We start from the raw sequence: 23,606 nt of genomic DNA, 5'->3' as shown, positions 1-23,606 counted from the left end.
CCACAGGGCTGTTTGAGGGTCCTCACAATGTGGCTGCTGGCTGCCCCAAAGCAAGTGATCCCAGGGAGCAAGGTGGAAGCCACAGTGTCCTTCATGGCCATCATTTCTGTAGCATCTTGTTGGTTACACAGTCCTCATCTGGCTCTTTTGGGAGGGAACTGCCTAAGGGTGCAAATACTGGGACACAGCGGTCACTGGGGGGCATCTCCAAGGCTGGCCACCACACTCCACCTCTGTGAGAGCAGGGGCCTTGGCCAACTTACTCACTGCTGTGCGTGCCCAGCACAGTGTTTGGCATGCAGCAAGCACTCCTCAAATAGTAGCCGAATGGATGAACCCATCATTGCAGTATCTCACACCACTGTGACTAGGTGCCAGGTCTTGTGGTAAGCTCCTCACCCAAAATACCTCATCCCCTGAGCCTACCTCATTTCATTCTTTACGGATGAGGAAACTGAGCCTCAGAGAAGTTAGGTGCCATCATCCAAGTCACAAAGCTGGATAGTGATTGAGTCAGGAATTGAACCCAGGACCGCCAGAAGGGGGTCTGTTTAGGCTGGGCCTCTAAGAGGGTTAACTATACTTGTTAAGAATTCTCATATTTTGCCATCAGACCAAAGTTCCTACTCAGGGGATCTCTGTGATGCCGGTTATGGAGGGACACTCAGGAGCAGCACCAGCTCCCACACTGCAGGCAGCAGTGCCCAGCTGCACAGCTTAGCAAGCCAGCCTGCAGGGAAGTCAGGGCAGGGAGAAAGGTGACTGCTCAGGATGACCCAGAAAGAGGTTTACAGGCCTAAAAGGGAACTCCAGCAGCCAATGCCAAAGTCAGCAAATACACAGCCTAGTTCCCTGCCAGCACAAAGTGCAGAGTAATCATCACAGTCCTTCCAAAAGAGCCCTCCATGCCCCCTTATAATTCTGACACTTATCCAGAGCTCAGACTCTGGAGTCACCTCAATTCAGTTCTGTTCAGTCACTCAGTCATGTCCAACTCTTTGCGACCCCGTGGATCGCAGCATGCCAGACCTCCCTGTCCGTCACCAACTCCTGGAGTTTACTTAAACTCATGTCCATTGAGTCAGTGATGCCATCCAACCATCTCACCCTCTGTCGTCCCCTTCTGTCTTCAGTCTTTCCCAGCATCAGGGTCTTTTCCAATGAGTCAGTTCTTTACATCAGGTGGCCAAAGTATTGGAGTTTCAGATTCAGCATCAGTCCTTCCAGTGAATACTCAGGATTTCCTTTAGGATGGACTGGTTGGATCTCCTTGCCGTCCAAGGGACTCTCAAGAGTTTTTTCCAACACCACAATTCAAAAGCATCAATTCTTCAGCTCTCAGCTTTCTTCGGAGTCAGCTCAAACTGGGATTAAATTTCTGGCTCTACCACATACGTTGAGTCTGAGTGAACTCCGGAGTTGGTGATGGACAGGGAGGCCTGGCGTGCTGCAATTCATGGGGTCGCAAAGAGTCAGACATGACTGAGCGACTGAACTGAACTGAACCACATACTAACCCTGTGACCTCAGAGAGGTTTCTTAGCTTCTCTGAGCCTCAGTTTCTTAATCAGTAAAATGGAGCTCCATTACTGCCTAATGTTATGGGTTTTCTGATGAGGCTTCCGTGAAGCTGTGCGTGTGAAGCTCACTGCAGAGTGTTTGGCCTGGAGTCAGCACTCGAAGCCCTGAGCGGTTTTTGCTCTTGTCATCACTGTGTTTTCCTACATCCCTGGTTCTGTGAATGGGGGCTTCAGGACACAGTCCAAGCTGATGCTTTCTAGGGATGCACGAAGGAACGCTGGCCTTTGAGGAGGCTGTGAACTGGGGGCGGAAATACAATCTCTCACTTCTCATCCCGCAGGTGTGGATGTGTGGAGGTCGCATGGAGGACATTCCCTGCTCCAGGGTGGGCCATATCTACAGGAAGTACGTGCCCTACAAGGTGCCTGCTGGAGTCAGCCTGGCCCGGGTAAGCTGGTAGCTTCCCTAGTGGGTGAGAGGTTGGCCTATGACCATCAGCAGATCAGAGGCACCCCATGCCCGAGACCTAGTGGTCCCCAGGTGTGAGGATGTGTGCCATCCCCACCCTCCAAGGAATTTCCTCACGGTCCAGCGGTTGAGACTCCAAGCTTTCACTGCTAAGGGCATAGCTTCAAGCCCTGGTTGGGTAACTAAAATCTCACAAGCCGCACAGCACAGCCAAAATAAATAAATAAGTGAAAAAATTTAAAAACTTAAAGCCCTGCTTAATCACTTATTAGCTCTGTAACCTTGGGAGGCTTGCTCTTAAGCTCTATTTACTCCTCTGCTTCAAGGAAGTTCATTTTTTCCAACTCTTAGCATGGCCAGAAGAATTAAGGAAATAATTCAGTTTGCCAAAGTGTGACCAGGGAGGTGATTTTAGGTGGTAGACATAGGAACATTTTTATTTCCATGTGTTGCAATTTATTGTGGATTAGTGTAGGAAATTCATGATTTCACAGACATTGTGACTTAGGACAAAGCTAAAGTTGGTGCCAAGTTAGACTAGTGGTGATTTAAAGAAACATGTTGGATAAAATTTTATATAGGAAGAGCAACATGTTTGAGAAAGACTGAGATGGTACTTAGAGTTTCTCAGGTGGCACTAGTGATAAAGAACCCACCTGCCAATGCAGGAGACATAAGACATGGGTTCGATCCCTGGGTTGGGAAGATCCCCTGGAGGAGGGCATGGCAACCCACTCCAGTATTCTTGCCTGGAGAATCCCCATGGACAGAGGAGCCTGGTGGGCCACAGTTCATAAGGTCACAAAGAGTTGGACACAACTGAAGCAACTGAGCACGTACATGCATGGGATGGTATTTGAAAGGTCTGGGCACAGTGGTGGTTAATAAATGTTAGTGTCCTCTCCTCATCCCCTCTCCATTTTCATGCCAAAAATTCTATGTTAAACTGTTTTATTACCTTAAAATGGTTTATATCCATCATCACTCTAATTAGTGGCCATTATCTACAAATGGAAATAGCCAGAAATTTTTATTTATTTTGTATTATTAATATTTCACTAAGCCTTGGAAGAAAAGTTATGACCAACCTAGACAGCATATTGAAAAGCAGAGACAGTACTTTGCCGACTAAGGTCCGTCTAGTCAAGGCTATGGTTTTTCCAGCGGTCATGTATGGATGTGAGAGTTGGACTGTGAAGAAGGCTGAGCGCCGAAGAATTGATGCTTTTGAACTGTGGTGCTGGAGAAGACTCTTGAGAGTCCCTTGGACTGCAAGGAGATCCAACCAGTCCATTCTGAAGGAGATCAGCCCTGGGATTTCTTTGGAAGGAATCATGCTAAAGCTGAAACTCCAGTACTTTGGCCACCTCACGAGAAGAGTTGACTCATTTGAAAAGACCTTGATGCTGGGAGGGATTGGGGGCAGGAGGAGAAGGGGACGACAGAGGATGAGATGGCTGGATGGCATCACGGACTCAATGGACGTGAGTCTGAGTGAACTCTGGGAGTTGGTGATGGACAGGGAGGCCTGGCGTGCTGCGATTCATGGGGTCGCAAAGAGTCGGACACGACTGAGCGACTGAACTGAACTGAAGCCGTAATAATAAATTTTAAAATATTAAGAGTCTTGAAAAAAATCAAGATGACAGCAAAAGAACAATGAAAGCTGGGGTGGGGGGGGGGGGTGCGGATCTCAGACGGTAAAGAGAGCCAGGAGGCTTGGGGGATCTGGAAGGGGCACAGTATAGCTTTGCCTCTTGGAGACCCCCACCCTAACCCTGAAGATCCCTAACAGAGCCCCCCTTTGCCAGCCTGTTTGGCTTCAGTCCACACTGCCTCCTGCCCAGGCCACTGCCTCTCCCTCCCTTGTCACCTGACAATCAGCGATGTGCAAAATTGCAGCCCAGGTCGAAAAAGCCCTTGTTCTGCAACTTACAAGGAAGACCAAGACAGTCAGAGCGGCAGTAGTCTTCCCGGATGCTGGGCCGGGCTACTATAGGGACCGGTGACGGAAAAGCGAGCCAGCAGTGCCCTCTAGTGGTTGACGATTCCAACGACAACCACACCAGCTATCCCTGCTTGGGACAGCCGGGTCCCATGCAGGTGTGAGTTCTAGTTCTGCAGGAGAGGCAGAAATCGCGTTTCCTCTGAAATACTGTTGGCAATTCCAGAAGAAGGTGCCAGGCAGAAAGACCCCAGAGTCTCTCAGTAAGCCCAAGAGTGCGACTCTTTCAGCTCCTGGGGACTGTGGGACCATTGAGACACCTCAGACCCCTAAGAAGGACCACTCCCAAACTATCCTTTGCCTGACCAGAGCTGTCATGCCAATATGACTCACCTGGGAAAGACACACCATCACTCCCTGTTTATTGATCCATGGAGGAACAAAAACTTCCTGTGAGCCGGGCCTTGTTCAAAGTTGGCATCTTACATATTTACCTTGCTTAGTTCTCACTTGTTCCCACTCCAGTGTCCTTGCCTGGAGAATCCCAGGGACAGGGGAGCCTGGTGGGCTGCCGTCTATGGAGTCGCACAGAGTCGGACACGACTGAAGTGACTTAGTAGTAGTAGTAGTAGTAGTAGTAGTAGTAGTAGTTAGAGATGAGGACAGTGAAATGTAAAGACACAAAGTAACTCGAGCCAGAGTTCACGCCCACTTAGGTCTGACTGCAGAGAAGGCTATGGCACCCCACTCCAGTATTCTTGCCTGGAAAATCCCATGGGTGGAGGAGCCTGGTAGGCTGCAGTCCATGGGGTCACTAAGAGTAGGACATGACTGAGCGACTTCACTTTCACTTTTCACTTTCATGTATTGGAGAAGGAAATGGCAACCCACTCCAATGTTCTTGCCTGGAGAATCCCAGGGATGGCGGAGCCTGGTGGGCTGCCATCTATGGGGTCGCACAGAGTCGGACACAACTGAAGCGACTTAGCAGTAGCTGTAGGTCTGACTGGTGCCTGGCACAGAGTGATTATCATTTAAATAGTGATTGCTATTGTTATTACCAGTATGTGTTGGCATCAGTATTAACAAGGCTGGGAAGTTGATTTCAATGTCTTATCTGACTTCTGTGTTGTAACATTTCAGCTTCTTTTTTTCAGCTGTCACTACTGAGTCAATCTATTGGCTTTAAACCAGTTAGCAATCTGCGTGGTGCCAATGTAGGCTGGTAGGACCAAAGGTGCCTCAATCAAGGTCTCCTGACTTTTTATCACAGTATCTAACTATTTTTGCTTAGTTCCAGATCATAATTTACATGTTTTCTCAGTGTTTTATCAACCAGATCCTTCTAGAGCATTATCTCCTAGAACATCATATTGATAGATTTGAGAAGAGATATTCTGAAAGCCCCAAGACAGCCAGATAAAGAGGAAAATCAAAATCTTACTAAAGGTGTACAGACTTGGAAGGCCAAAGAGACAGACAGCAGTAGAGCAGCAATTCAGGGAGAACGAAGTGGCCACCAGCTTGCCTGCCTTAAGAACCAGTAACCAGTCAGTTTGTTCACTAAATTTGCTAATATCCTTCTCACCTGTGCCTCTGGCCAAGAGGTCTTTGGGAAAACAGTAACAGAAACCCATTCAAGCCCGATGAAACAAAAGTTGACTTTTGTTTAGAGACTTATTCCAAGATTCTGCGCAAAGCTCTGTGATCCAAGCATAAGAAAAGCAAGAGGAGCCTCAGGTAGGACTGGAACCCAGAACTAGAAAGGTGTTGTTCAGTCACTAAGTCGTGTCCAACTCTGCAACCCCATGGACTGTAGCCCACCAAGCTCCTCTGTCTATGGGATTTCCCAGGCAAGAATATTGGAATGGGTTGCCATTGCCTTCTCCAAGAGATCTTCCCAACGAGGGATCAAAGGAGGGTGCTCGATCCCTAGGCTGGGAAGATCCCCTGGAGAAGGGAATAGCTAGCCACTCCAGTATTCTGGCCTGGAGAATTCCATGGACTACACTCCATGGGGTCACAAAGAGTCGGACACGACTGAGCAACTTTCACTTTAGCCCACTAAAATCTCAGAGTCCTTTTCATGACTCTAGCAAGGGGAGAAGTAATAGACATAAATGTAAAGGTCCTTACTTTGGTCCAGTAACTGTACCAAAGCTCAAGATCTGGGAGAAATGACTTACTAAGCCGTCTGGAAAATATAATACTCATTAAAATAGTAATTTAAGTATCAGTTAAAATTAGAATATTATTTGGTTTGATCCTTTAAAAAGAACACTGGTGAATTTCAGCACCTTTCCTTGGTCAGTTTAGCCATCCTTACCTGTGGTTGGAGATGGTCCCTCATCAGATAATCAGTGAGCCACAGGACCTGGGTGGAAGACCAGGAAAAGGAGAGTGTTCACATGTGCTGGCCCCTTTAGGCCTTCAGCTTCCTCTCAACATGGTTGCTTTTTATTGTTGTTATTTTGGGGGGTTTTTTAGCAGAAGGTCAGGGGGACTGCACTGCATGGCTTGTGGGATCTTAGTTCCCCACCAAGGATTGAACATGGGCCCTCAGGACTGAGAGCGTGGAGTCCTAACCACCAAACTGCCAGGGAACTCCCAGGACACAGTTTTAAATTAAACCCAGCCTCTGCCGTGCAAGGGCTTGGCAGGGATAACAACGTTCTTGAATTGATTGCTGACCCACTGTCAACCTCTTCAGCACTCAAAATAAAAACGAGGCAGCAGCAAGAAATTTTGTAGTTTCCTACTCCCAAACTCAGAGCCAGCAAAACTGAGGAGTTTTAGCTTCAATACCAAGATTTCCCTTCTCCTTACTCAGCAGTCAGCAAAGTATTTTTGTGTGACCTATGAGCTAAGAATAGTTTTTACATTTTTAAGTAGCTTAGGGGAAAAAATATCAAAAGAATAATAATATTTTGTGACACGTGAAAAATCAAATTTCAGTGTCCATAAAGTTTGATCGGAACACAACCACACCCATTCATTTATGCAGTGTCTAGGGCTGCTTTATAGCAACATCAGAGCTGAAACCACATGGTCTGCAATGCCTAAAATGTTTACTGTCTGGCCCTTTACAGAAAACATTTGCCAACTGCAACCTTACCTTCTGCTTCTAGGGCAGTCACTTACATTGAAGTGTGTGCGACTGATGTGCTAACTCACTTTTATTCTTCAGAAGGAAATCTGGATTACAGAAGGGGGAAAATGATATGATAAAGCCTAGAGAATAAAATGGGAGGGGAGCGGTATCCTGGCAACAGCCTGGGCTTGGAGGAAGATGTTTAAGAGCAGGGAAGTTCCCCTGAACTCTGATGTTTTGCTCTTCCAAGCCAAGTAAGAGGTTGTCAGCACGTGGAATCTACACTGCCGGGGGAGTGAGAGATTTTCATCACAGTTACACAGAAGAATTCACTTTTCCTTTCTCTTCCAGTCTACTCATAAACAGGATATTTCCTCACCTCTTGCTGCTTTGACTTGCGAGTAATATGGTTGTCATTCTTTTTATTATCTTTGTGCTTCGTAATAAAGTGGCAGCAACCTTAACACCTCAAAGGATTGTTAAAAATTCTAGCTGCTGAGGGAATTTTACCTCCTGGTTGCAAGTTGTAATTCATTTTTACCAGTCAACTTGGGCAGAACTCTTAGTTGAATGTGACAAAAACCCAACTCAAATTGGGTTAAGCAGAAAGCCAAGTTACTGACCCATGTAAATGGAAAGCTCTGTGCTAGTTCTGGCTTCAGACAAGGCTGGATTCTGGAACTAAAAGAATAATGTCTTCCTGGCTCTAACCCTCAGCTCTGCCTCATCCCTCAAGGTTAGGGATGACCTAACCTTGGACGGGGTTTTCAAATGGCCCAGCAAATCTCCCTGGAATCTTACCCATCGGCTCTTACCCAGCAATGCTTCCAGATTTTGATTGGCTTGACCGAGGTCACATGCTCATTCCTGACCAATCCCTATGTCCCCACTATCTATATTCCCATTGGCCAGGCTGGGTCACGTGGCTCTCCTTCCGCCATCTGAAATAAAAGGCAAGGGTGGGTCCCCAAATTCAGTGGGAGGCAATCTCTAGGAAGGAAGGGGCACAAGGTGGTCAAGAAAACCAGCAGCAGTGTATTTACTCAACCGTAAGCTATAGAGCCCTTAAAATGTTGATTTAAAAAATGGAAATACTGAAGGTTTAAAAACACAGTGTGGCTACAGTCCTTGATAGAACATAAAATAAGAAAGGTTGACCTCAACCTCACAGACCCTTTGCACCCCCTGCCCTCCTTGACCCTACGGAGAGCCTGACCCTTGCACCTGCCGGTCTCCAGAACCTGAAGCGAGTGGCGGAGGTGTGGATGGACGAGTACGCGGAGCACATCTACCAGCGCCGGCCGGAGTACCGCCACCTCTCCGCTGGGGACGTGACTGCCCAGAAAAAGCTCCGTAGCTCCCTGAACTGCAAGAGTTTCAAGTGGTTTATGACCAAGATCGCCTGGGATCTGCCCCAATTCTACCCACCCGTGGAGCCCCCGGCCGCAGCCTGGGGTGAGGTGAGTGTGAAGGCTAGGCCCCGCCGCATAAATAGGTCTCGAGTCAAAATGCACGTGCCGGCTCCACAATTTAGAGAAAAAAGTAACAACACTGTAAATCAACTATATTTCAATAAAAATTAAAATAAAAAAGCAGCGTCATCTAGAAAGTGCCAGTAGAGGTATAACCTATAAAACTTGCTCCTTTGTTTCGCTGGTCTCTCTTCTTAGCCTTGGGGTGGTGGTTTTTGTGTGTTCGCTATTTAATGTTACAAGTAGAAAAAAATTAAACCTTTAAATTATTAGCATGAAGTTTACTATTCATCTTTATATTCTGCTGTGCGGGTTTTAAAGGCAAACACAACATTCAATTTGTGCACAACTGGTGAAATTTCACAATCCATATTTCAGACCTCACCCATGCATATGTGTTTCTTACCAGAGTTGTGGAAACACAGCACAGAACTAACTCAGCTGTATTTATTTCACTTCTTGATAATGTACACATCCTGTCAACATCTTACTGATGAGTGAGAAAGAGCTGAAGGAAAAGGAACTCTAGGTTGCCCCCTCCTTCCCTTTGCTTGTGTGCTATTTGCTGCTGAAGTAGTTGGGTCATCCAGGGAATTAACGCACAAAAGAAAGGACATAGACTTCCTTGGGGGTCCAATGGTTAAGAATCTGCCTGCCAACGCCAGGGACTCGGTTTTGATCCCTGGTCTGGGAAGGTTCCACATGCTGCAGGGCAACTAAGACCTCGTGACCCAACTACTGCAGCCCAGGGACCCTAGAGCCTGTGCTCTGAAACAAGAGAAGCCACCCCAATGAGAAGCCTGCACACTGCAACGAAGACCCAGTGCAGCCGGAAAGAAAGGACGCAATAGGGTTTCCCAGTCCCTCCTGTGTCCTGGACACGTTCCTTGATGAAGCTGAAGCCGGTTCTGGTTGAAAAGGAGGATGTAGCCTCTGGGACAGGCCAGCACCCCCGCTTAGTCACAGCTGTGACACCCTCAGCCCCTGCTTGCTTTGAGTGTTGCTGAGTTTCCATGCCTATGGGGGACCCAGGGACTCTGTGCTGCAGGCACTCAGAGATGCTGTATGTGAGCTCTGCAGAGAGGAACAGCAGGTGCTCATAGAGTCTGTGTCACCTCTGCCTGTGTGCATACTCTGTTATCCCATGAAATTTCACTTACAGGCCCAAAGGTAAAATTATTAGGACATTTAAGACAGTGACAGCAGAGCTTTAAGCCAAACATAGACTCTGAGTAAGGAAGCCTGTGCCGCTGCCCTTCTCACACACCCAAGAAGCTGGTCCTGCTGGAGGGGGCAGACAGTCCACCACATCCCGGCTCCTGGGTCTCTGGCAGAGAGGACCACTCAGAGATGGGTATAAGGGGATTTGTGGAGGGGGCACATACATATTGGGGCTCCTTCTGTTGTAAGTGACAGAGTCCATTCTAAGGTGGAAAGGGGGTGACTGCTTTTCATAGAAATCTTGGGTAGCTGTGGCTTTAACTGTGAACTCCTGGATCCAGGGGGTTCAAATGATGTCAGTCTCTTTTTTTCCTACTTAACTGCTTCCTTGTGTGTTGTCCTCATGCCAAAAGTAGCAAGATGGCTCCCGGAAACCTTAGGCTGCGAGAGCCCCAGCTTGGCCAACCTAGCAGGAAGTGAACACCTCTTTCCCAGTAGAGTCAGTAAAGGTCCAGGATTGAAGTCTTACTCTCGGATCTGCATGAATCACTGTGGCCTTTGGAGGAAGAGGGGACAAGGGTAGGGTGGATGTTCTGGCCACGGGATGGGCCACAACACCCAGGAGAGAAGTGTGTTGGCATGCAGACGCACCAGGTGTCACTTGTTCAGCCAATTAGAGGGACCTTTCCCCGCTAAGCCCTCTGCCAGCACCACCCTCGCCACCGACACCAGCGCGAGTTTTCTAGATGAGGTGCCTCTTGATTTCCCTCGTGAAGCTCTTCATTTCTTTGCCACCTCATTGGCTTTCTCCCCCGTGTTAGTTCAGGTCCTCCGGGAAGCAGGCACCAGGAGGGGATTAGGCGAGCAAGAAACTTACTGGGGCATCGCCTGAGAGAAGTGAGAAGGGAGGTAAGGAGAGCTGCCAGACTGGCAGGCTGCCCTCTGGAAGAGGAGAGGAAAAGAAGGAGAGCGGCGGGGAGGAAGCCCCAGCTGCAAGTGAGGCTTTGAGGAAGTCTGGCTGTGTTAATGAGCAGTCTTCAGGCGAATCACCTGCCAGAGGAGTCCGCCTCCCCGGGGGACAGGCCTGCCTCTCTCCCAGGGGAGCGTGGCGGGTGCAGCTCACAGCAGCGGGGTGGCGAGACTGCCTGTAGCTGGGCACTGGAGCGGGCCTTTCCCTGGCCCCTGCATCACACGAGCAGCCGCATCTGTGAGGTGGGAGCTAAGCGATGTGACGCCAGCAGCTAGCATAGTGGCCTGCCTGCCATCCATGCTGGCTGACCAGCGCAGGCTGAGGCCCCTGCACTCACAGGGCGTCCTCAGCTTCCTTAGTGAGACTCTGTTCCTCTTTGGAGCCTCCCATTCACCTGCCCTAAGGCCCGAGAGCAAAGACCCCACACCTTTTCTAAAGTGGTCTTCAACGTATAGCCTCTACATCACCTGGAATGAGGGTAAAATTTGATTCCTGGACCTGCTGGGTCAAATTCTCTGGGAGAGGAGGCAGGAGTCCTCCTCTTCACACCCCCTCCCCTCCAGGCCCCAGCCCCACCCCTGGACTCTATACGCTCTAATTCAAAGCAAGGTTGAGTGGCGCTGCTCTCCGTGTTCCCTTATTAACAGGTTCTGTCCTGCCCACCAGTCCGGTGCGAACTTCATTAGGAGAATTCGGAGTTCAGCCCACTGATATCCTCTACCTTGCCTCCCTCCTCCCGCCCCAGCAGGGGCCCCACTGGATATCTTCAAGCACCTCACTGGTCCTCTCTTTGCTTCCTTCTCATCCAGATCCGCAATGTGGGCACAGGGCTGTGTGCAGACACGAAGCATGGGGCCCTGGGCTCCCCACTGAGGCTAGAAAGCTGCATCCGGGGCCGCGGGGAGGCCGCCTGGAACAACATGCAGGTAGGGGCTGTTCCTCGGACTGGCTGCCAGGTTCCCTGTGCCGTCATAAGCCTGCAGTGCTCATGTGGTGGGCTGGCAGGGAGAGGCCCAGGCAATGATGAGGGACAGGTCAGCGCAAGGGACATGTTATACGAGCCTACTGGACACTTTGGAAAGAGGAATCCTGCACTTCAGTCTGGACTGTTGGTTACAAGTGACAGACACTTGGCCCGAATGGCTGTCAACAGAGTTTCTGGCTCATGTCACTGAAGTCTAGATGATGTCATCAGAGTCTCTCCAGGGCCCCAGCTCTGCTTCCCTCGGCTTCATTCTTAGGCTGACTTGTCTTCCCAAGCGGTGGCAGAGGTAACCACCAGCAGCTCTAGGCGGCCAGCCACCCGGTGAAAAGGCATGTCCCTTCCAAGAGTTCCAGAAAAGCCCTGGGGCCCTCACATGCTGGGTTTCCTGACCCAGCAATGATGGAGGTATGACACAGTCCTCTTAGTGACCTGGGTCATGGGCCCCTCCTGGGGCCTAGGGTATGGTCATCCTCACTCGAAAAATAGGGTGACACAGGGGAGAGGGTTGGTCCCCAAAGGATCTCCCAAAGGGTATAATCCGAAGAGTGAGGAGTACAAGCCCACAATGTAGGACATGCCTCTCACAGGAAACTGCACATAGCTTCCCCTCGTCCCTTCCCAGGTTCACCCCATTGTTAACTCACACGGCATCCATTGAATCTTGTTTCAAAGACGCATGGTTTATAGTCTCCCTGCTATGGATTTTCTGGCATTTGGAAAGTGTACACTGATATAAGCCTACAAGGCGGGTCCTCTGTAAAAACAGAACTCAGGAGGGCTGCGCAGCATACACACTGAGAATGCACAGCACCACCTCCTCTCAGCGTACACACTGAGCATGCACGGTGCCAGCCTCCGGAATGTGTGATGCCCTCCCCCATCCTTTCTTGAAAACCATTCTTACTAGATAATGGCTGTCATTGACTAAGGGCTCCCAGGTGGCACTAGTGGTAAAGAATCTGCCTGCCAGCGCAGGAGATGCAAGAGACTCAGGGTCAGGAAGATTCCCTGGAGGAGGGCGTGACAACCCACTCCAGTATTCTTGCCTGGAGAATTCCATCGACAGAGGACCCTGACGGGACAGTCCATGGAGTCACAACAAGGCGGACACAACTGAGCAAGTATGCCCACATGCTCATCAGTTAATTCTTCTGAATTCTCCACAGCCCTGTATGGCTGCTCCTTGATCCTGGGGCTACAAGAGAGACCAGGAGAAATACAGGGCCTGGATAGAACAGGCCTAGGCAGCTCAGCTTCAGAACAACTCCCCTTGCGGTGGAGAGTCCACATGAAGACAGGATTCACTCAGACTAACTGCAGAATGTGCCTGGGGTGTGGGTATGCTGGCCTCCACCGTGAGGCAGGGAGCGTAGCAGCCCAGTTGCCCCACTGGGATCTGTGTCCCGTGGAGCCCACAGCCACTCTGAGTGATGAGCTCTAGTGAGCCAGAAAAGGAAGAAATGCAAGTCTAAGCTACAGCTCCTGACCTGGAGGAGGCCTGGGAAGTCAACATTCAGGGAGCAGTAACTGGCTAACCCCACCACCACCACCACTGCAATGCGCACCTCTGGCCAAGATGGAATAACAAGGACTTGGTTTACCCTTCTACCCAAAGCATCCAAAGAAATGGACAAAATATGTGAAACAACTGTTTTCAGGAGAGCCGATGTCAACCCTTGAAAGACAGTGACCCTTGGAAGACAGGGAGCCGACAAGCATGATGGTTGTCCTGGCTTCCTTCCTTGAGAGAGTTCCCAGTCCACAAGTCAGGAGGGGGAAGCCCGGGGGAGCCAGGCACATGCCCTGAGTTGAGGAGGCAGCGCAGAGAGTGCAGGAGGTCAAGGTGGCTAGAATTCACAAAATGGAATCCTGGAGGCTTGGAGAAAGCTGGACATGGATAATGTCTGAGATTTACAGAGGGCCCCCTGCATATTCAGCAGAGTACTGGTGTGTGTGAAGAAACTCCTGGGGCTGGACAAAGAACCACCTGAGAGGATTCATGTGGAAAGATGGACGGGACCTAGACTAGCCAAAAAAATGTTCAAAAGAAATACAAAGTTAAAGGACTGATTTCAACATATATTGTTAAAGTGTCACTGATTAAAGCAGTGCCATATTGATGTAAAGAGAGAATAGAGACTCCAAAAATAGATCGATGCATGTATGGACAGCACACTCTTAAAGATGTTCAAGGGAAATTAATTCAGTGCAAAAAATTTTTGCACTATATTTTTAACAAATAGTGCATATCCATGTGCAAAAAGTTTTTTCAATAAATACATTATACTATATATAAAAATTAACTCAAAAATGGGTCATTGACTTAAACATAAAACTGAAACCAAAATACTTTAGAAGAAAACACAGGCAAAAGTGTTCCTTGGTAACCCAAGCAATGATTTCTTAGATACAACACCAAAAAAGAATTGATGAAACAAAAAAATTGATAGATTGGACTTCTTCAAAATAGAAAATTCTGTTCTTAAAAGACACCATTGAAAAAATAGGAAGATGAGCCACAGACTAAGAGAACATGTTTACAAAGCATATATCTGATAACAACTTTAAATGTTTGTGAGTGAGTGAGAGTCGCTCAGTCGTGTCTGACTCTTTGCGAACCCATGGACTATACAGTCCATGGAGTTCTCCAGGCCAGAATACTGGATGGGTAGCCAATCCCTTCTCCAGATGTTCCCAACCGAGGGTTAGAACCCAGATCTCCCATATTGCAGGCGGATTCTTTACCAGTTGAGCCACCAGGGAAATGTTTAGAGTATAAAATTTCTCAAAACTCAGTAAGAAAAGCAATGCAGTTTAAAAATGGGCAAAAGATGTGTAGAGATTTTAGTGAAGAAGTCGTATTGGTCAGCAAAGAAGCATATCAAAAATGCTTAACTTAATAGTTATTAGAGAAATGGAAATTAAAATTATAACCTGTCAGAAAGACCAACCATACCAAGGGTTGGCAAGGATGTAGATGAATTGGAACCATACACTGCTGGTAAGAATGTGACTGGTACAACCACTTTGGAAAACAGTTGGGTAGTTTCTTGGAAAGTTACACATTGATGTATCTTGTGATCCAGCCATCCCTCTTCAAGGGGTTCATCCAAGAGAGAAGAAATTATGTCCATGTCCTTACAATGGCTTGTACACACGTGTTCATAGCAGCTCTAAGACTCTTGAGAGTCCCTTGGACTACAAAGAGATCCAACCAGTCCATCCTAAAGGAGATCAGTCCTGAGTGTTCATTGGAAGGACTGATGTTGAAGCTGAAACTCCAAAACTTTGGCTGCCTGATTTGAAGAGCTGACTCATTTGAAAAGACCTTGATGCTGGGAAAGATTGAAGGCAGGAGGAGAAGGGGACGACAGAGGATGAGATGGTTGGATGGCATCACTGACTCAATGGACATGAGTTTGGGTAAACTCCGGGAGTTGGTAATGGACAGGGAGGCCTGGCATGCTGTGATCCATGGGGTCACAAAGAGTCAGACATGACTGAGCGACTGAAGTGAACTATTTGAAAACACCAAAACTAGAAACAACCCCGGAGAAGGCAAAGGCACCCCACTCCAGTACTCTTGCCTGGAAAATCCCGTGGACGGAGGATCCTGGTAGACTGCAGTCCATGGGGTCGCTAAGATTAGTCAGACACAACTGAGCGACTTCACTTTCACTTTTCACTTTCATGCATTGGAGAAGGAAATGGCAACCCACACCAGTGTTCTTGCCTGGAGAATCCCAGGGACAGCGGAGCCTGGTGGGCTGCCGTCTATGGGGTCACGCACAGTCGGACACGACTGAAGCAACTTAGCAACAGCAGCAGCAGAAACCACCCACATGTTCAACAACAGGTATATCAAGTACCATGCAGTGAATGAATATAGCTTGCCAATAACAAGGAATGAACTGTTGATAAATGCTGTTGTTAGAACATGATTAAATCTCAACACAATTGTGTTAAGAAATCAAAAAAAAAATCCATACTGTCTGATTCTTCTTATATAAAATTCTAGAAATTGTGAGCACCTCTTTCATGAAAAACGAAGGCGTTTCCTAGGGGCGTGGGGAGGGATAGAAGGAAAAGATCACACAGGGCAGGAGGGTACCTTTAGGGTGATGGATATGTTCACTACCTTGATGACAGTGATGATGATGGCAGTTTGACAGGTATAAGCTATGTCAAAATGTTTCAAGCTGAGCACTTAAAATGTGTGCAGTTTATTGCATGCCAATTATTCAGTAAAGCTCCTGGGGAAAAAAAGAACGTTTATCAGCCTATATAATATGTGAACCTGGTTTGGATCTTAATTCAAACAGACTGACTCTGAAAAGAAATGTGTAAGGCAATCTGAAAACGTATGAACTTGAGCTGTTTGATGACACTGAGAACCTTGTGGTCGCTTTTCACTGTTATCAGGGCACTTACTGAAGTCATGACACCTGACATGGTAAGATGTCCAGAATTTGCTTCAAAAGGATGTGGGGGTGGGGGATATGGTGCAGAGGCAGCGCTAACAAGATTCGTTGTGATTTAGTAATCATTGAAGCTGGGTCGTTGGGACAGGTGTCATCAGTATACTTTTTATATATAATATTTTTTTATTTTACCCTAAATATCAAAATTATCATTTCAACATGTAATTGAAGGTATTTTCTCCTTTAAACGCAGCTTTATTTTTGGGGTGAGACTACCTTTTGCTTTAACCAATGAAAATCTTGCAGTTGTCACTTGTTGTAAAATAGACACTGAATTTTGGAGATGTGAGGATAAATATTTTTATATCAGTATGCAGTTTTCTGAACCCCTGTGTTTAAAATTTCCTGCAATTGCAAAAGAAGAGACCCCCAGCTTTGCTTTGCTGCCCACATCACGGCGCCCCTATGCATGCAGGTGTTCACCTTCACCTGGAGAGAAGACATCCGACCCGGAGACCCCCAGCACACCAAGAAGTCCTGCTTTGATGCCGTCTCCCACACCAGCCCCGTCACCCTCTACGACTGCCACGGCATGAAGGGCAACCAGCTGTGGAAGTACCGCAAAGTAAGACAGGGTGTGGAGGGGAGCCTGCTTGACTTAAAAAAAAAAAAGTGTGCCTCCCCTCTTCTCTCCAGAGCCCCCTCCCTCATGCCTTTGTTACACAAACTTCCCTGACTCTCCTGTCATCAAGAGAAATCAGAAATCCAGCTTTAATATCTTTTTTTTTTCTTTTTCTATTATTTTTAATTTTTTTTAAATTCAGCTTTAGAATCTTAAATGTTGGCAACTGAGTCTTTTTTTTTTTTTTTAAACCACCTTGAGAGCAAATGAAATTTAGTCCCAGCCCAGAAGTGGCATACATCAGTTTTGTCCTCATCCCAGCGGGCACTGCTCAGGCACATGGCAGCCTCAAGGGAGGTGGGCAGTGTCCACTGTGTGGTGGGGAGGAGAGCCAGGCAGGCCGGCGAGCCCCAGCCCCATCCCCTCGCTGGTATCACTGCTGCTTGGGCTCATTTCCCCATCACGGCCCGGCTGACCACCTGCCTGTTTCACAGGACCAGACCTTATACCACCCCGTCAGCGGCAGTTGCATGGACTGCAGTGAAAGTGACCACAGGATCTTCATGAACACCTGCAACCCCTCCTCTCCCACCCAGCAGTGGCTGTTTGAACACACCAACTCCACAGTCTTGGAAAAATTCAATAGCAACTGAGCCCTCAGGTTGCCACAGTGAGCCTGGCGGGGTCCCCTCCAGCACTCCCTGCAGCCTCCCTCTCCAGAGGAAGGCGGGGCTGCCAGGGCTCCCCCATTCTGTACAAGGTGCTGGCCAGCCAGGTCAAGGCAGAGGGGGCTCTTGAAGCTGGCCTGGGTGTCCACCCAGCCCTGCAGGCCCCAAATGGTGGAGGCATGGAGAACAGACCCCACAAGAGGCCCCACTCCAGAGCAGAGCCCGCTGCACCCCTGGCGGCGGTGTGGAAACCCAGGAGAGCCTTTTCACCCCATCACCACGTTCCCTTGAGCAGTATGTGGAAGGAATGCCAGGGTAGCCCTCGGCCACCCGAAACAGAGTCCTCCAAGCCTGCCTGACATTCAGCTGGCTCATCCATGATGGTCCTTTAGCAAGAGAGAGGCAAGTTGTGTCTGTAGGCGCCAACTTTAAGCAACAGTGCCACTCATCAGCAACAGAAGGACAAGAGTCTTTCTCGGGGCCATTGGGTTCAGCCTTTTCATTTTGGCCCCAGCTTGGGATAACTGCAGTTACTCCCCGGCATCTGTTCCCTGTCCTGACCCAAGGAGATGCAGTTAGAAGCCGTGCCTGGGGCCCTCCGAGTATTCAGTGCTGGCCACTGGCCAGCTGTCAGGTGGGGCAGAAGCGTGGCCCTCCTGTGCCACCGTGGACAGCCCTGGTGTCTGCCCTGGCTCTCGGGGTGCTCAAGATGCCCAGATCAGTGCTCTCCAGGCTCAAGGACAGTCCGGCCACCAGCTCTTCAGGACTGGGTTTCAGAGGGCCTTGAGTCTGTGGCACAGGCATAGTAGAAGACCTCCAAACTAGAAATTCTGCTTGAATTTCCCCCATCAGCGCTTCCATCTCTCTCCCTTCTCCCTCCCTCGGGCAGCTGCCTGTCTCTACAGAAGAGCAGAGGTGTGATGTGCTGGCCTCACAAAGTCTGGAGGCCGCTGAGGTGGACCGCGGGCAGGTTGCCTAGCCCCGACTCCTTGTGGTTCTGGTTCTCATATCGAATTCTAGAATTTTTAAAGAACTGTGTACTTGAGTCACAAACTAGAGTACCACATAGGATTCTGGTATTCTAGCATCCAATATGGATTTCTGGAATGCTGTGATTGAAGGAACCAGTCAACTGTAAAACCTTCAAGGCAGCCCCTAGCCTAGAAACAATCTGTGAAGTCCAAGGTTGGTGGTGTTGGGGGATAGGTGGGGGATCCCACGTCCATCCGCTCATACCAGAGACCTGGGTGTGACACAGTCCTCAGCCCAGGCCAGAAGCTGTGCCAGCCCCGCCACGGTCACGGCTGCAGTGAACACCCCAGTGTCCCACAAACAGATATGCAGTCTGCTCCATGACGGCCCTCTGTATTTACCTTTTGCTTTGTTAATTATGTGTCAGACTCCCAGAGGGCTCCAAACTAATAGGAAGTGTTTCTCTAACCAGCCTGCCACCCACTGAGTCAGAAATGGAAATTGCAGTCTACAGCCCGTTGCTCCCGCCAGCTAGCCCAGGAAGTCTTTAAATCGGTGTTCAGTTAGAGTCAGGCTTCTCGATTGTGTTATTTGCCAGTGAAATAACTGAGACATAAATCTGGGAGCAGAGCCACGGATCTGCCTTTGAGATGCTGGCTGATCTCGTCAGTTATCTGAGGAGGGAAGTGAACTCTTCCAGCCACCACCACCCCGATGAAGCGTGCAGCAGGCAAAGCGTCACTTCCACCTTCTGCCTCAGCACGGCTCCCACTCTGGCCACCTGTCTGCAGGAGAGGCAGCCCCGTGCTTACAAAGCTTGCTTGTCCGTCCCTGGTGTCTTTTCCAAGTGAGTGCTATACCTTTTAGCAGTGGCCCTCTTTAGGAAGGAGTCAAAAGATGCGGCCCCTTCCAGAATCTCGGAAAGCAAGAGTGTTGTAATTTGGGAGAATTGAGGTAGGATTCATCATCAGAAAGTAATGCAGCGTTATTAAAATGAAAACTGTGCCTTTTAAAAAGAAAAACATGCAAACGTACAGCCAATCCCTAAACTTGAATCATTTCCTAGTGCCTTGCTAGATGTAAAGGGGCAGGGTCGGGGTGGGGGGGACATTTTTAGTGATGTGTGCAATCCCTGTTGGATGAGTGTGTGTTTCCTAATGTCTGATTTCAAGCAGGAGGCGTTGGGCCTAGAGCAGGATCTGAAACAGCAGTGCCCACCAAGGGCCAGAGGGCCAGGTGTTATTGCATTCAATGAGAGTAACACCCTGAATTTAAAGGGCGACTGGATGGCTCTTTTAATCCATGGCCAAGAAGGGTCTCAGCCACTCCTGGGAGGGGGGCCTGTTTGGAAGCCACGGCTGCAGCCCCCACCCCACCCCCAGCAATTAGGTTTGCAATAGGTCCCACTCCAGCAGGTGACACTGTTCTTGGCAAGCCCAGGGCGCATGTGGAAAGCAGGAGCAGCGGCAAGCAGTCTTCATGTGTCCGCTTTTCTGTCCTTTGGTTCTCCTTTTGAGGCTGGTTTTGCGCCCTCAACAAGGAATGGGCAGATCCTCTGAGCACTCTGACATTTGCAATTGCTGAACCCACGTCTGTGGGTGCTGAGACTTGACAAAGCCTGTAATCAGGGAAGGAGGGAGAGAAGTCCATTAACAGACCAACCAATCACACATAGTAGCCATTCATTGTTTTGTCTTCATTTTGGAAAACTACATGTCTCAAGGATCCATGAGACTGTGGAGGTGCTGTCAGCCAGGTGATGGGTGAGAATGTGGACTCCTTCTCCTCTAAAGCCTTTCTTCTGAGCATGAGGTCACAAAACAGGGTGTGGCTATACAAAGAATCACAGCTGTGTGGCCCCAGCAGCCTTTCCAAAGGGGGACTACAGGAACATTTCAGAACGCAAAGAGTGTCTTCCCAGTAGGTTCAAGGCCGTAGAGCAGATGCTAAGTGTGCGGGCATGTGTGAGAAAAGCCATTCCACCTTGTGCTTCCAGCTGGAGCTTTCAACTTTTAAGACCATCCAGGAGCTATCAGTTCCCCATTTTTGGAAGAAATAGCTCAGAGTCAGAAAGGAGTACATCTACAGAAGAGATCTGATGGGGGATGCAACCTCAGGACCTGAGGAGAAAGAATGATTCTTTCTGGAGATGTAGAATATGGATTCCCAGAGTCCACATTATATTCACCACCTGTCGAATTTCTTTTTAAGAAATAGCTGATGTCCTTGAAGATGGCTCCATATTTTGTGTATGCATCTCTATGTTTCTAATCTCTGAAGTTTCAAAGGAGCGGCAAAGCACTTTACAGAAGTAACTCAGAAATCCGGACACCTTGCTTCAGAGATCCCTGGTTTGCACAGGTTGGGTGATCTCTGTCATTCGTAGGAGGCAATGCAACTTTGATTAAGTTTTCTGAGGATTTCTAAGTATGGGAGAAGGGTAAGGAGTGGGTACTGTCCTGGAATTCTTTTCTGCTTTCAACTGATGCTTTTTTTTTTTTAATTCAAGTAATACTTTAGTTCTAACTGGATCTTGTGCCAAAGCCCATTGTCACCTCTGGGGTGGGAGTTGCACCTACATTCCAAGCAACAAGGTCCTCTTAAAGTTTGCTCCCAAAATGGCTTTGATTCAGCCGTGCTGGCCCACAGGGCTGGGTTCCTGCTGTGTTTCAGACTTGAAGGAGGATCCCAGAGGGACTACACGCAGGGAATATCTGACAGGTCGGATGTGGGAATCCATAGAGAAAGCTCGAGACCACCAGCCTCTCATCTCCTGCCTGGAAAAGTGAGCCTTTGTGAAGACCTGACTTACCATGTACAACTGCGATTGTGACTGTTGTTGAGTAAACCTCCAGACTTTTCTCTAATGTGGTCTCTGGCTAATTCCTTGTCTGCGCCTTTCTCCAGTCCTTCGTTCCCTGTGTATTCATTGAGCACCCACCCACCCGGTGCCTCCGCTGGGTCCTGGATAAATTCCCTACCACCATCATTCTAAGGAGGAAGGCGCACCGCAGACAGCTCACCACGATGATTTCAGATGTGAATAGGCCCATGGAGGTTATAAAACAAGGTATTTTAGAGACGGGGGTGGGGATCAACATGAAGCAGGGTAGTCAGGGAATGCCTCTGGGAGAGCTGAATGACAAGAAGAAGGGTGTATGAGCCAAAAGGCAGTTTGGGGAGGAGCATTCTGGGCAAAGGGAACGGCCAGTGCAGAGATCCTGAGGCAGGAAGGAGTTCCTGTGTTGGAGGCAGGGAAGGAGGTGAGCTCACAGACTTAGCCCAGGTAGCGCACAAAGAATCTTACAGACTACACCCAGGAGGGGAGGGTTTCAATGACAACATGAAACCAGCTTAGCTCATTTCTTGCGCTCACCCATGAGCCACAAGTCCCTGCATACCAAAGCATTATGAGGGTTGGATTATCAAAGCTTTTGAGAGTTGGATTACATAATACCGTGTGCTGGAAAGAACCCTGGCTGGCCCTGCTGTGCAAGGTGAGATCTTATGCAAATCCTGCCCCCTAGCTAGGTCCCAGTTTTACACAGCGAAGGGAGTTTTCCCATGGTGCTTCCTGCTCTGCCTGTTCTGCTACAGTTGACTCTTGGTGTGGAGCTGGAGACAGAAGCTACCCTGGTGCTGTCATTCAGAGCCCACTAGAGGGCGCTGTGGACCGTGGCTTGGCGAAGGTTCCTTTACAGACCCGGGATCTGATTACGGGCCACTGTGCAGATTTGAGCCCTGGAGCAAGAAAGTCGAATCTGTCTTTCATAACTTGCATTTCTTGTTTGTTTGAAAATCTTTTATAAACACCCATAAATTATAAATGTTTTAATGGTGTCTTTAAAGAATTTACTAGGAAATAAAGTGGGGGCTTCCGTGGTAGCTCAGACAGTAAATAAACCACCTGCCTGCAATGCACAAGAAACAGGTTCGATCCCTGGGTCAGGAAGATTCCCTGGAGAAGGGGATGGCAACTGACTCCAGTATTCTCACCTGGAGAATTTCACAGACGGAGAAACATAAGTCGGCTACAGTCCACAGGATCACAGAGTCGGACACGACTGAGCGACTAACACTTTCACTTCACTTTTTTTTTTTTTCCCCCAAAGGAGAGAACATTCCATGTGTAGGGGCAACCTGACCAAACACCCTGTGTAGGATCATGACAGGTATGAAGGTCTGTGAGGCTGGAACAGAGTGAGAGAGAGAGGAGATGAGGAGGCAAACCACGCCAGACCCTCTGGGGCCCTGTGGGCCGTGTTCCAGGGTCTCTGATCTTTATTACAAAGGCAGCAGGAACCATTAAAGATTTGGGGCAGAGAGAGCATAAACGGTGCCCTTGAACTGAAGTCTAGAGCCAGGAATGAGTTGCTCAAGGTGCTGGGCACATACTAGGACCTGGAGCCTGCAGAATGGCAAATCCAGGGCACCTGGCCCTCACGTGTCTCATCCATTTCAGCTCCTCGTCCTCCCAGCCCTACACGAGAGCAGAGAATCCAAGGTAGGTAGAGCACGTAGCCACACACAGTGGGAGCTCCTTTGTGTTGTTGCATGCTTACTGGGAAATAGATCAGAGAATGTGGCAATTCGCTCAAAGGTTTGCATCCTTTTTTTCCTCCTTGTGTGATTGGGGTTGGGGCTTTGGGGCCTGGCACTTAGTAAGGGTTCAATAAGTACTTGACAAATGGACGAATGGATGAATAGTTTCAAATTACACTCATAGCCCACAGACCCTAGGGTGAGTTCTGTCTGTTGTATGCTGTGTGTCCCTGAGCAAGTCTCTTCTCCCTGGGCCTCAGGTTCTCCTTATAGCCATGAGAAGAAGGGGAGCAAGGTAAATATAGGTCAGCCTGGAACCTTCTAGTCCTCTAGATCTTGCATCTCATATTTTGAAATGGCCCAGATCTTGTTAGGGATTTATTTTCCAAGTTCACCCAGGAAATGGGGTCCCCTCCCGGTTTTCTTAGTGGTGTCTCCTATCCTCAGGTTTCTGGGTTTCTGGTGGAGTGGGCCCAGGAGTCGGCATCCAAAGCTGGCTTTCTGCAGCTGCTCACAGTTCTGCCAATCTCTGGCCTCAGGCAGCTGCCTCCTCTTTTGTTCCAGGCTTAGCATACCTGGCTTACTGGATGGTGCTCAGGGCAGTCTGCAGCTCTTTGCCTTCAAGTCTGACTTGGTCTGGGGCTGGCATAGTGACAGCCCTGGGCGCACTTCACACCCACTCTCACAACAGAACGCCACAGAAACAAAGGAACACCGTGAGCCCTCAGAAAAAGCAGGTTTCTTAGCAACTTTTACAGCCTTTGTTCG

At 48.8% G+C, this 23,606-nt stretch overlaps 1 protein-coding gene across 1 annotated transcript in view; it reads left to right on the top strand.

Moving 5' to 3' along the window:
* Positions 1–21,163, top strand: part of GALNT10 (polypeptide N-acetylgalactosaminyltransferase 10) — a 231,630-nt gene extending 210,467 nt beyond the window's left edge. Inside the window, exons 8-12 of the mRNA XM_018050128.1 lie at positions 1,862–1,969; positions 8,264–8,485; positions 11,438–11,554; positions 16,510–16,659; positions 17,151–21,163. Of these exons, the coding sequence (XP_017905617.1) occupies positions 1,862–1,969; positions 8,264–8,485; positions 11,438–11,554; positions 16,510–16,659; positions 17,151–17,309 (756 nt within the window). The 3' untranslated portion in view covers positions 17,310–21,163. The remainder of the gene's footprint in view (positions 1–1,861; positions 1,970–8,263; positions 8,486–11,437; positions 11,555–16,509; positions 16,660–17,150) is intronic.

Source organism: Capra hircus, chromosome 7 (assembly GCF_001704415.2).
Source record: "Capra hircus breed San Clemente chromosome 7, ASM170441v1, whole genome shotgun sequence".
NCBI lineage: Eukaryota > Metazoa > Chordata > Mammalia > Artiodactyla > Bovidae > Capra > Capra hircus.
The sequence above is the reverse complement of the archived record's forward strand: the minus strand, read 5'-3'. Positions and strand labels throughout refer to the sequence as shown.